At 42.3% G+C, this 13,177-nt stretch overlaps 1 protein-coding gene across 7 annotated transcripts in view; it reads right to left on the bottom strand.

The window, feature by feature from the left end:
* apc (APC regulator of WNT signaling pathway) overlaps window positions 1–13,177 on the bottom strand; it is a 158,861-nt gene that overhangs the window by 44,853 nt on the left and 100,831 nt on the right. For all 7 annotated transcript variants that reach the window (XM_055633202.1, XM_055633203.1, XM_055633201.1 and 4 more), the window contains 2 exons: window positions 6,916–7,117; window positions 3,372–3,480 (listed from right to left, as the gene is read on the bottom strand). In XM_055633202.1, coding sequence (XP_055489177.1) covers window positions 3,372–3,480; window positions 6,916–7,117 — 311 coding nt within the window. The remainder of the gene's footprint in view (window positions 1–3,371; window positions 3,481–6,915; window positions 7,118–13,177) is intronic.

Raw genomic sequence — 13,177 nt, forward strand, 5'->3', positions numbered from 1 at the left:
CAACCAGGGTTCCCACAATTTCCTCTCTGGTTTCCCACAACGTATTCGGATATATCTGATCAGGTCCTGGAGATTTGTCTACCTTCATACACGATAGTACCTAGAACAACTCTTCGACCATAACGATGACTGCTCTAAAGACTTCAATTGACTACCCAAAGTTCCTCCGTTGGTAAATACAGGGGAGAAATACTCATTGAGTACCTATTCAAACTATACCTAACCGGACTGGATAGTACATATCCAGGCTAATTCCATTGACTCACAATAGGCCCGTAACATTCTGTGCCTTGGTGCTTCAGGTATTTGTCTAGATGATTGTTAAATGTTGTGAGTATCAGTCTTCAACACCTCTTCAGGCAGCACATTTCAGACCCTGACTACCATATTTGCGAGAAACTTCCCCCTCCAATCATTGGATAAACTCCAAGCATTATAATGTCCATTGAAATCAGCTTTACCAGGGCCCCTTGATGCCACAGTTAATCATTTAATCATTTATCAATGACAGGGGTGGTCGCTCTCACTTCACTTCTAGAATTCAGCTGTCAGGCCATTTTTTGGACTAAAGTACAATGGAGCAGAATAATCCTGGCAAAATCGCAAAATAAACATAATTGACAAGATGATTGGTGAGAAAGTGGCACGAGAGCAATTAGGACAGCAGCTTCTGATGCTTTGCTGACGGCTGAAAATAGACTGATTAGTTAATTAGTCCTAATTAGTCAGGTTGGATTTCCCCTACCTTTTTTAAAATTAGAATAGATGCCACACCATATATAATAACCATATAACAATTACAGCACGGAAACAGGCCATCTCGACCCTTCTAGTCCGTGCCGAACACATATTCTCCCCTAGTCCCATATACCTGCGCTCAGACCATAACCCTCCATTCCCTTCCTGTCCATATAACTATCCAATTTATTTTTAAATGATAAAAACGAACCTGCCTCCACCACCTTCACTGGAAGCTCATTTCACACAGCCACCACTCTCTGAGTAAAGAAGTTCCCCCTCATGTTACCCCTAAACTTCAGTCCCTTAATTCTCAAGTCATGTCCCCTTGTTTGAATCTTCCCTACTCTCAGTGGGAAAAGCTTTTCCACGTCAACTCTGTCTATCCCTCTCATCATTTTAAAAACCTCTATCAAGTCAACCTTTCTCTGTAACTTAGTTGCTGAAACCCAGGCAACATTCTAGTAAATCTCCTCTGTACTCTATTTTGTTGACATCCTTCCTATAATTAGGCGACCAAAATTGTACACCATACTCCAGAATTGGCCTCACCAATGCCAATGCCAGACGGTACAATATTAATATTACATCCCAACTTCTATACTCAATGCTCTGATTTATAAAGGCCAGCACACCAAAAGCTTTCTTTACCACCCTATCTACATGAGATTCCACTTTCAGGGAACTGTGCACAGTTATTCCCAGATCCCTCTGTTCACCTACATTCTTCAATTCCCTACCATTTACCATGTACGTCCTATTTCGATTTGTCCTGCCAAGATGTAGCACCTCACACTTATCAGCATTAAACTCCATCTGCCATCTTTCAGCCCACTCTTCCAACTGGCATAAATCTCTCTGTAGACTTTGAAACTCTACTTCATTACCCACAACCCCACCTATCTTAGTATCATCTGCATACTTACTAATCCAATTTACCACACCATCATCCAGATCATTGATGTACATGACAAACAACAGTGGACCCAACACAGATCCCTGTGGCACCCCACTCGTCACTGGCTTCCAACCTGACAAACAACCATCCACCATTACTCTCTGGCATCTCCCATTCAGCCACTGTTGAATCCATCTTGCTACTCCACCATTAATACCCAAATGCCAACTGTAATGCCACAGTTGTCAATTACTAGAACAGATTGGTTTCAGATGCAACTAGTCCCTGGAGCACAGGTGTTCAGTACTACAGCCAGGATGTCGTCATGTCTCATTGTTTTTGCTGTTTCCCATGCTCTCAGCTTTTATTGATAATCAATGGATTGAATCAAATTGGGTGGGGATTGACTTCTGTGATGGTGGGGTTTCAGGAGGAAGCCAATTTGCACTCCTAGCTGAATTAGGCAATGAATGCAATAGTCTTTAACACACGTGGTTGGACTCACCAATCTTGGGTATTATCTGCAAATTTACTAACCAATCTGACTCAGTCCATTTCCATTCTGAATATTGTCCTTCCACCACAACCCTCGTGTTTTCCGACGTTAAGCCAGGTGGACCAGGTCGTTTTAATCGTCTGGGTCAGATTACCATGGGAGATTACCAAATGCCTTACTAAAATCCATGTAGACAAAATATACCACCCTACCCTCATCAATCACCTTTGTCACCTCCTCAAAACACTTGATTCTTCAACTGCTGCCATTCAACTGAATGATGTTTAAAATTTAAGAGGAAGAATTGATTTCAAGTCAAATTTTCTCTGGACGAGTAATGACCTTTATTCTCTCCTTGGTTGCTTGTGCACATTAGTGCCTTGCTTGTCCCTAGGCTGATGATATAAGGTCATAAGGAATAGGAGTAGAATTAGGCCATTCGGCCCATCAAGTTTACTCTGCCATTCAATCATGGCTGATCTATCTCTCCCTCCTAACCCCATACTCCTGCCTTCTGCCCATAACGTCCGACACCCATACTGATCGTAAAAGCCTCCATCCTACCATTAACATGACTGTCTATCTACAGGCATGGCACTGTATATCTATTCTTAAATATGTACCACTACAGCTCATTTTCACCATACCTTTCCTGTCTTATGACTCAAGTATTCTCATTAACAATTTGCAAGCTTTCCAGGATGTTAAACCAAATTCCATTATACATATTCTATCCCAAATGATACCCATTCTCCCATTATTTCAGTCCTCAGAAAAAATTACTAAACTCCATATCCATCACTGCACTCATTTCAAATTCTTTACTCACATCTACAAGAATTCCAATAGATTCTCCCTTTTCCATCTTTGCAATTTATTTCTAGGTTCTGTAGTCATGCAATACTGTTCTGCCCACCATTCTCTTTTAAAGCTCACACTTTTCATGTCAACTTCAGCTATTTCAATTTCACATTTAAGTAACCCTTTTCTAAAGCTCTCCTTGCAATGATTCATTAGAATTCTCTGATCGAGGGCTTACGGGACACAGGTATCCTTTTCACTCATCATTGCTGGTATCTGATATATTTTAAATTCTGAAAATTCTTCCTTTAGTTAAGAACATGCACTTTTTCTTACAGTAATGGTCTTAATTGCAATGTAACAAATAAAAAGGTCAAAAACAATTCAAGAAATCTTATAAAATTATGTTTCTATTTCATACCAAAAATTTGAACTTACATTTTCTGTAAGGGGGAGATTATCAATTCTCTTCGTAAGATTTTGAAGCTGAGCATAATACCAATCCTTTTCTTTCTCTTCTTTTTCAATCTCAGCAAGTAACAAAGATCTATAAAATAAAACAAAATGCTACTGTTACAATGCACATAGATATTTAAAACAATGTCAGGAATATCTGTCTAATAAAATGTCATATTGCTATGGAATTTCAATGTTAATTTAGATGTCATGCTGCTCTCTAAAGACAACAGCTTTGTATCATATACTGTCCAATGTGTTAACTTTGTTTGTATTGTACTTCCGGTGGCGCTGGTGCCAGCAGCCTCCACCTTCAGCCGGGTATCTTTTTGTTTTTTTGTTTTTTCAGTTATGTTGGAAGTGTGTTTTTTATGATTTTTTTAATGTCTTTATGTGGGGGAAGAGGGCACGGTGCGGGGGATACCGTCCTTCAGCCGCTTCCTGGTGAGGACGTGACTATTATTCGAGTCGCGTCCTCGCCCCCCCCCCCCCCCCCCAGCGGCCTACCTACCTGGATTGGCGCGGCCTTTCCTGCCGGGATCGACCAGAGCTCCAGCAGCAGCGGGACAGCGCTGGAACATCGCGGGGCTGGCGATGCCTTACCGGGGGTCGCCGTCTGGAGCCCGGAGTGCTGGACCTGCTGCACCGACATCCTGGAGCTGCGGTTTGCGGAGCTCCCAACGCGGGCGGCGCTGATGGACAGCGCGGGGTCCTGTGACTCTGCCCGGCTCGGCCTGCAGACTTGGGAGCTGCGGACTCCGGCTGCGGGAGGCGGCTGATCAGGAGGTCCGGGCCGCTGAGGAGGAGGATGCTCACCGTCGGGAATCGGCGTCGGCGTTCCACCAGCCCGGCGTGAGGGCCTGAACATCGGGCCACCCGGGGCGGCGACTGCAGGTGCTCGGAAGGCCCCGACCACGGATGAACACCTGGGAAGATCGGAGGGGAGGCTGGCTGGACTATGGTGCCTTCCTCACCTTGGTGCCACTGTGTTATGTTGTGTCGTGGACTTTCTGTGTTTGTGCTTTTTTTAAAATTTCTATTTTATTTTTTTAATATGTTTTAATATTTATTATTTATTTATTTTTATGATACTGACTGTAAAGGGAAATTCATTTTGTTGTCTCTAATTGAGACAATGACAATAAATTTGAATACAATACAAAGAATACAATACAACTTTAAATCAAGGTGAATCTACCCACGTCTTCTTGTAATCAATTAAACAACTTCAGGTCAATGTTTAACAACAGATGGAATTCCACAGCACTGTCAACTCAAGTTATTGATTTGCCTCCACTGTCATCAATGGTGTCCCACCCAGATCCTGAGACATGAAGATTGCTTAAACAGCTCTTACTGTCTATGGATGCACAGAGGTATAACAGCTCAGTGGTCCAATTTAAATTGATCATGACCTATGCCTCCTGTGAGGGGAGCTTCCACATGTGTTCATGATATTCAGTCCCAACCTGTTTCAATCTAGCTCCAAAGTTTCCTTAAATCCCTATTTAAATAAATAGAAGAGATGTACTCGTATGACTGGGTCTATTTTATATGGCGCCAAATACTGATAAGAATATTGTACAGTTAATTTTCAGTAAAACGTGGTGTGCAAAAGTTATAGACTTATGTTAATGCCGGATTTTTCATATTGAAATATCGACAGCGATAACAATAAGAAAGCCAAAGGGAGGGGTAGTTTTCAAGATAGGTTCATAAAAATGTGTTTCTAGCCCAAAATTTGGTTCTGGGCCAAACTGGTACTGCACCAAGCTAAGTGCCACAAGTATCAGTGGGGAACATTAAGGAAATAGTGATCACAATATCAGAATGTTTAACATCCAAAATAAAACTAATTAAAACTGTGCTGGAGTGTTAATTACAATAACATTGAGCTGTCCGGAAATATTTGCTAGTATGGCACCAAAGTCGAAAATCAACTCGCCAAAACAATGGTGTTGAATTTGAAACTGAAATTGTTAAATGTGAAAATATGAACTAGATAGTAAAATGTTCATGAAATGGAAGTATTATTTCATCATAAACATCTGTGATTATTTATCAAACGTGATCATAAAAATTGTTATAAATAACCACATGATATACCGTGTTCATGTACAGGAGGAAAAGTGCTACGTGATTACCTCAGAATTCTGCCTTCAAAAAATGTACAACCTTCAAAGAAAATCCTTAGTAGCTTCTCTACGACACAAGGGAATTTTAAAGAAACCTTAAATCCATTGTAGGCAATCGCCTTCTTGTAGCCCTGTCCCACGGTACGAGTTCATTCCAAGAGCTGTCCCGAGTTTTAAAAAAATCAAACTCGAGGTAAGCACGGAGAATGGATGTAGCGGGTACGTCTGAGCTCGGGCTTAGCGGCTCGTAACCCTAACGTTAGGTACTCGGGAAGACACGCTAACGGTAGGTAAGCACGGGAAGACTCGTGAAGATTTTTCAACATGTTGAAAAATGTTCACGAGAGCCCCTAGTACCGACGAGTGGCCATTACCGTAAATCTCCAAGTTCGAATCAGGGCAAACTCGGGAGAGCTCTTGGAATGAACTCGTACCGTGGGACAGGGCTTTAAGATACATCATTAAATTCCATGCCACAAGCATTTTGAAAAAGAAAAGCACCAATTGGATCAATTTTTAAATTGTAACCAATACTCTTCAAGATTCTGCTTTCCCCAAGGCATTGGAAAGGATCTAAAATATGTTGGCAATCTCAGCTTTTGAAAACACCATGCATGTTACTCTCGTCCAAATTTTGGCAAAAAGACGGGACAATTTTAACTATTACTACAGGTTATGTAGACGTAGATAAAACTAGTCATCTCTATATTAAAAAAAAATATATTCTCTGGGACGGTGGTACAATACAAACAGATATGTATGTACATTGTCCTCCAGGTTAACTCTTGCAATTATCTGTGATTGACTTCCTGAACTCTGTTGTAGCACTGAACAGACGTCATGTATGAGCCTCCTGATCAGTCCTCACCCTTGGAGCTGCACTGTTCAATTGCTGCCTCAATGCAGGAAGGAGCACAGCAAGGTGGTTTGATTTCCAAAAGTGTGGGCGGGGGGTGGAGCCATAGGCATCTTTGATGGTGGAATAGCAGTGGTAGCGGGTGTCTGATCCTCTGGTACTGCATGACAGGGACAAGTATGGAAGTGTTTTCTTCAAACCTTGTTGACATCCCAAGTAATGAACCCTTCCCCCAGTGTAACAGTAGTTCATTGTTCATATAGGTATTCATAATAATTTTCACAAATATTTAAAATGAAATATGTGAAAAATGTAAAGTGTGGCAAGCGGAAAATATGCATTGTGAATTTCATCTAATGCATTGTCATGAAATTGCAGATAATTAATGAATCTACACACATTTTTGAACCTCTTTGTTCGCATGCATGCAAAGTGCAAGTGAAAGGCATGGGCGACTCAGACATTGCTGTTGTTCTATTGATTAAAGAAACAAATTATATTGTAAGATATTAACTACAGCTACAACAAGATGTACCTCTCTTTTTCTAACTCTTCCAAGTAGCCAGTGCTTTCTTTGCTTCCACTGATCAATCCTCTTCTTGGAATTGAACCAACTGGAACTGGGCTACACTCTCCTGACCGACCAGACATTGATCCTTCTCGACTTCCATATGAATGCAGTGACATCTTTGGCCTTAATTTTATCGCAGGTGAATTTGCACACTCCAAATTCAATTCTGAAAAACAAAAGCATATGCATTGAGTCAGACATTTCTTAAAAATGTGTAATAAATTACGGAACATTTCTCTAAAAACTACATAACTACCATAAGACGGTCTTAAAATAACATAATAAAATTAATCCAAATATTCAGAAGAAAGGAAACTATTCAGAAAATCTGCAGGTACCATCACCAGTGTGCCATCAGGCAACATTTGCTCAGCAACAACAATCAAGGCCCATTATGATTAGTTTTGGTCTAACAAAGTGCATTCAGTATCAGACCATATTACAACCTTGGCCCAGATATAATAAAAGCACAACTCTAATTATGAAATGAGAATGTGTTCCCCACAATAGTAACACTGCGTTCTACTGATTTGGAATTCAATTTCTAAAGGAGCAGTGAAAGCAAGTTCAATGGTTTTCAAAACTTAGTAGTTGAAGAAAAAGTAAACTATACATTAAGCTGCTACTGGTTTGATGGGCCAAATTCCCTCTTTCTGTGCTGGGGCAATTCCTGGCTGAATGTGACATGTGAGCAATGTCAATGAGGTGAAAAATGGATGAAATGATAAGCACAAAGGAAGACAGTGAAAGATGAAGATGATCATTTCAGCTTTCAAGCATCTGAACACCAACTAAGGAATCTGCAGGAAAACCTTCCGTTTTCAGTAGTTCCTCGCACTCAAGAACAGTCTGCTACTACTCCAGCTCTGTAAATTCTGTGGAGGATGGCAAAATCAATGTGGGATCCACATATTCTCCCATAAGTGAGGGTAGAAACACTTGACCGGTGGACTTCCAAAAGCTCCCAACAAAAAGATTCAAGATACTCAGCACTTTGTGGTTGTTCCTTCTCCAACTTGAGCAATCATTTGCCGCAGTCAGTCACCACTTGGTGAGAATGTCACTTAAAAATAAAAGATAGCCTTTAAGAACACTCATTTCATATGTCCAATGTCCTCTCGGTAATCTTTCTGTGATGGAACTTGCTGAGGAATCTATGTTTCCGAAATCGGGCAGTAATTGAGCTAAATAGTCATACTGTTGGCGATTTTGACCCCCACAATTTTTCCACTGGAGTAAAGGTAACCTACAGGAGAAATTATATATTGCTCAATCTATGTACATAATCTTGATTAGTACAGGTGTCAGTTATGGGGAGAAGGCAGGAGAATGGGGTCAGGAGGGAGAGATACAGCAACCATGATTGAATGGAAAAGTAGACTTGATGGAGCACCACAAGGCTGCGTACTCTCACCTCTCCTTTACTCGCTCTACACCAATGACTGCACCTCCACAGACACCTCTGTCAAGCTTCTCAAGTTTGTGGATGACACAACCCTGATTGGACTGACCCAGGATGGGGAGGAATCTGCCTACAGACAGGAAGTGACACCGCTGGCGTCCTGGTGCCTTCGTAATAACCTGGAGCTCAATGCTCTTAAGACGGTGGAATTGATTGTAGACTTTAGGAGAGCTCCCCCTCCCCTCACCCCACCCACCATCAACAACACCAGTCACATCTGTGGAGTTCTTTAAGTTCCTTGGAACCATCAGCTCCAAGGACCTTAAATGGGGGGCCACCACCGACTCCAGTCACAAGTCAGAGTCAATTTTATTTGTCACATACACCCGAAGGTGCAGTGAAATTAATTTGCCAGTAGCGATACAATTAAAAGGAACACACAATACACAATAAGATTTAACACAAACATCCACCGCAGCATTCTTCACTGTGGTGGAAGGCACAAAGTTCAGCCAGACCTCCTCCTTTGTTCACCCGTGGTCGGGGCCATAAACCCTCCGTAGTCGCCGCTACGGACGGCCGGATGTACGGGCTCTCTCGTCGGGATGATTTGAAACTACGACGTCGGGACGGTCAAATGCGCTCCGCGGCTTGGAGATGCCGAATCGGCACTTTCTTACCGGAGACCGCAGTTTCAAGATGTTACAGGCCGCAGGCAGGCGGTCGAAGATCTTCTCTGGCAATCCACGGCGAGGGATCCCAGGCTCCGGATGGTAAGTCCACGCCACGCCTAGAAGCTCCACAGACCACAGTCCCATGATGACAAAGTCACTAGGCCAGCGATCGGAGCACTTCTCTTTGGCGGCCCCCGGCAAGGGTTTGCCCCCGCTACACACTGGGCCCACTGCTGTAGTCCACACTGCGTCCGCTGCTGTAGCTCTGGGCCCGACTCCGGGAAAGGTCACTCCAATCCACGGTGTAAGGCCGCAAGAGAGGCGACATGGAAAAAGTCGCCTCTCCGTGGAGGAGGTGGCGGAGGAAAAATACATTTGAACACACAAAAAACCCCCCCCAAAAAGTCGAAATAACAGATATGCTGCTGGCAGGGCAGCCGACTCGCAGCACCCTCACCGACCTAACAGTGGATGTACTTCCTGCGGCAGCTGAGGAAACACAATCTGCCCCAAGCAATGATGGTCCAATTATATACTGCCTTCATAGAGTCTTTCCTCACCTTTTCCATCATGGTCTGGTTTGGCTCAGCTACCAAGTACAACATCCGGAGGCTGCAGCGAATCGTTCGATCAGCTGAGAAGGTTGTTGGCTGCAACCTTCCCCCCATTGACGAGCTGTACACTGCAAGGGCCAGGAAGCGAGCGGGGTAAGATCATCTCTGACCCCTCTCACCCTGGCCACAAACTCTTTGAATCAGTTCACTCTGGAAGGTGACTCCGGGCTGTCAAAGCCACCACAGCCAGACATTAAAACAGCTTTTTTCCCACGAGCAGTAGCTCTACTCAATAGCCAAAAGTCTGTAGCCTCCTTTTGCTCTTGTATTTTATTTCATTCACATGTTAAACCAAAATGTTTTATTCCGAATGTTTTAATGTTTTATGTTTTATTTTTAATGTTTTACTGTATGTCGTGTTGTTACTTGCGAGCGGAGCACCAAGGCAAATTCCTTGTATGTTTACATACTTGGCCAATAAACTTATTCATTCATTCATTCAAACTTATTAATTCATGGACCGAATGGCCTAATTCTAATCCTATTCCTTGTGACCTATATCATCTCCGGGCCCATTCAGAGACTGGTTAAAAGAACCTTAGATTAAACATCCGCAAAACAAAAATTCCAATACTAATATAAGCTTGATAGGGTTCAGAAATGATTTACGAGGTTGTTGCCAGGACTAGAGGGTGTGAGCTATAGGGAGAGGTTGAGTAGGCTGGGTCTCTATTCCATGGAGCGCAGGAGGATGAGGGGAGATCTTATAGCGATATATAAAATAATGAGAGGAATAGATCGGGTGGATAGACGCATAGAGTCTTTTGTCCAGAGTAGGGGAATCGATGACCAGAGGTACAAGGTGAAGGGGAAAAGATTGAATAGGAATCCAAGGAGTAACGTTTTCACACAAAGGGTGGTGGGTGTATGGAACAAGCTGTCTGAGGATATAGTTGAGGCTGGGACTATCCCATCGTTTAAGAAACAGTTTGACAGGTACATGGATACGACAGGTTTGGAAGGATATGGACCAAGCGCAGGCATGTGGGACTAGTGTAGCTGGGACATTATTGGCTAGTGTGGGCGAGTTGGGCTGAAGGGCCTGATTCCACACTGTACCACTCCATGACCGTGACTAACATGCCTTGCTGCACAACACAAAGTGGCACAGTAGAGTTGCTGACTATTTGTTCCAGCAACTTGGGTTCAATCTTGACCTGCAGTTTTGAGTGTAAGGAGTAATATTGACCATGGGTTTTCATTTGCATCCCAAAGGCATGCAGGTTGGGAACATTAATTGGCCAATGCAAGTTGCTCCAAATATAGTGTGGATGGTAGAATTAATGAATATATGAGAACATGTTCAGATAAATGAATGGATGAAAGGGTTGGCTCTGATTTGGCATAAGGAAATATGAAAATTGGAATGGTGTCGCCCCCTGACAATAAAAGGTTCACCATAAGATCATGGTGGAAGGCCACCCTGAAATTAAGGCATCATTAACAATAGTATTGAATATCATGTGATATTTTAGCTTGGAGGTAATGGAAAATATTGTATTTCGGCAGGTAAAACAACAACAAGGCACAAAATAAATGCTGGAGGGCAGTTCACTGTATTTGCAATTCAATATATAGTCAGTCAAACATAGTAATTCTCAATCACCATTAAACCAGTCTTGATACAAAATGCAACAGAAATTCAAGTTAATTCGCAAGACCAATCATAGACTAGGTGAAGGTTTTGCCAAACATTTGCACAGTGTCCACCAGGGCATGTTGGATCCCCTGGCGGGCATGTTGGATCCCCTGGTTGCAATCGATTTTAACTTTCCTTTCCATTCAGACGTTTTGGTCCTCGACCTACGCCATTGCCAGAGTGAGGCCAAGCACAAAGCAGAGGAACAGAACCTCATATTCTGCTTGGCTTGCTTGCAACTCAACAATATGAATATTTTAGGCAACTAACCAAACAAACACACCGCCCATCCCTTTCCCCCCATCCTCTTTCTTGCGCCCATCTGGATGACACCCATTTCTCCCACAATCCCGCCCTTTTCTCCATGCCCTTTAACCTATATTCCGATCTCCAGCTTCACATTTCATGCCTCGTCTCCTTATCTCACACTTTTGTCTTTTCATCGCTGATCTTTGTCCAACCATCTGTCAATCAAAACCCCCTCTCAACTGTATCCATTTATCACTTGCCAGGCTTTGACCTGCCCACTCTTCTTTTCCAACTTTCTCCCCCTTAAACAAATTTGGTATTCCATAAAATTCATTAAAAATTACATTTTTCTAACTGAGTGGCCCATAAAATATTCAGCGGAAGCAATGCGAAAATCATTTCAAATCAGTGCAAATTCTTCTGATCAAGGGGGGTAACATAGTAGAATAAGATTCTTGTTTTCCCACTTAAAATGAGGCATGCATCCATCATCTTCAGGCAAACTGCTTTATTTCTGCTTGCGACAATGTCATGTGGATCAAACCAATCATGAGTTCACGATATTCCAAAACACTTTACAGTCAGTGTAAGCCCTTTAAGCACAATTTCAATTCATTTCCTGGGAGCAACAAGTCATATCCATTCAGTGCTCACCCATTCCTCAACTTTTACCTGGCGTAGATGGCCTGGCAAAAACTTCCTGAACAAAGTCAACTTTATCTTAATACCATGCACTGTGCTTTATAATTATAAATCCAAGGGAATGTTAAAATAGCCGACTAAAGCATGCCTCCAGATTGAACTGACTGGCAAGGCTTGGATATTTGTGAATACAACTTGGATATTTGTGAATATTTTGGGTATTATAAACATTCAAAAAGTATTAAAAATGAAATATTACACGTTAAAAAGTTAAAATATCAGGAAAACTAAAATTATGTACAAAAGTTGTTGGGAGTACAATTCAGGCAATTAGGTAGGCAAAATGGCTGGCAATGTAAAGTAAAATCCCGAGAGATTCTTCAGGTATATCAAAAAGAAAAGAGCAGCGAGGGAAGGAATAGGTCCCCTTAAACATCAGCGTTGCCTTCTTTGTGTTTGACCACAATATTAAATGAACACCACATCCGCTTTTACTGAGGAGATAATAATGGAAGCTAAGGAATTGAGGCAGAGTTGTGATGTCAATTACCACAGAGATATTGGTAAATTTGACAATTTACAAGAATGATCCCGGGGATGATTGAGTTAACGCATGATGAGCGTTTGACGGCACTGGGCCTGTACTCTTGTGGGAAACTGTGACTACCCATGTAAAGATATTTGCATCATCTTTAGTCACAAGTGAAGTTCCGGAAGACTGGATGGTGGCTGATATTGTACCATTATTTAAGGAGAGCAGCAACGAGTAGCCAAGGAACTACAGGCCAGTGAACCTGACGTCAGTGGTGGAAAAGTTGTTGGAGGGGATTCTTAGAAACAGGATCAGTCAGCTTTTGGATAGGCACAGACTGATTAGGGGTAGTCAGCATTGCCTTGTGTGTTAGAAATCTTGCCTCACAAAGTTTTTTTTGAAGGTCATCAAGTGGACTGACGATGGAGACAGGGGGTATTGGATGTTATAGACATGGACATTAGCAAGGCCTTT

The sequence above is a fragment of the Leucoraja erinacea genome, chromosome 3 (genome assembly GCF_028641065.1).
Source record: "Leucoraja erinacea ecotype New England chromosome 3, Leri_hhj_1, whole genome shotgun sequence".
In the NCBI taxonomy this organism is placed as follows: Eukaryota; Metazoa; Chordata; class Chondrichthyes; order Rajiformes; family Rajidae; genus Leucoraja; species Leucoraja erinaceus.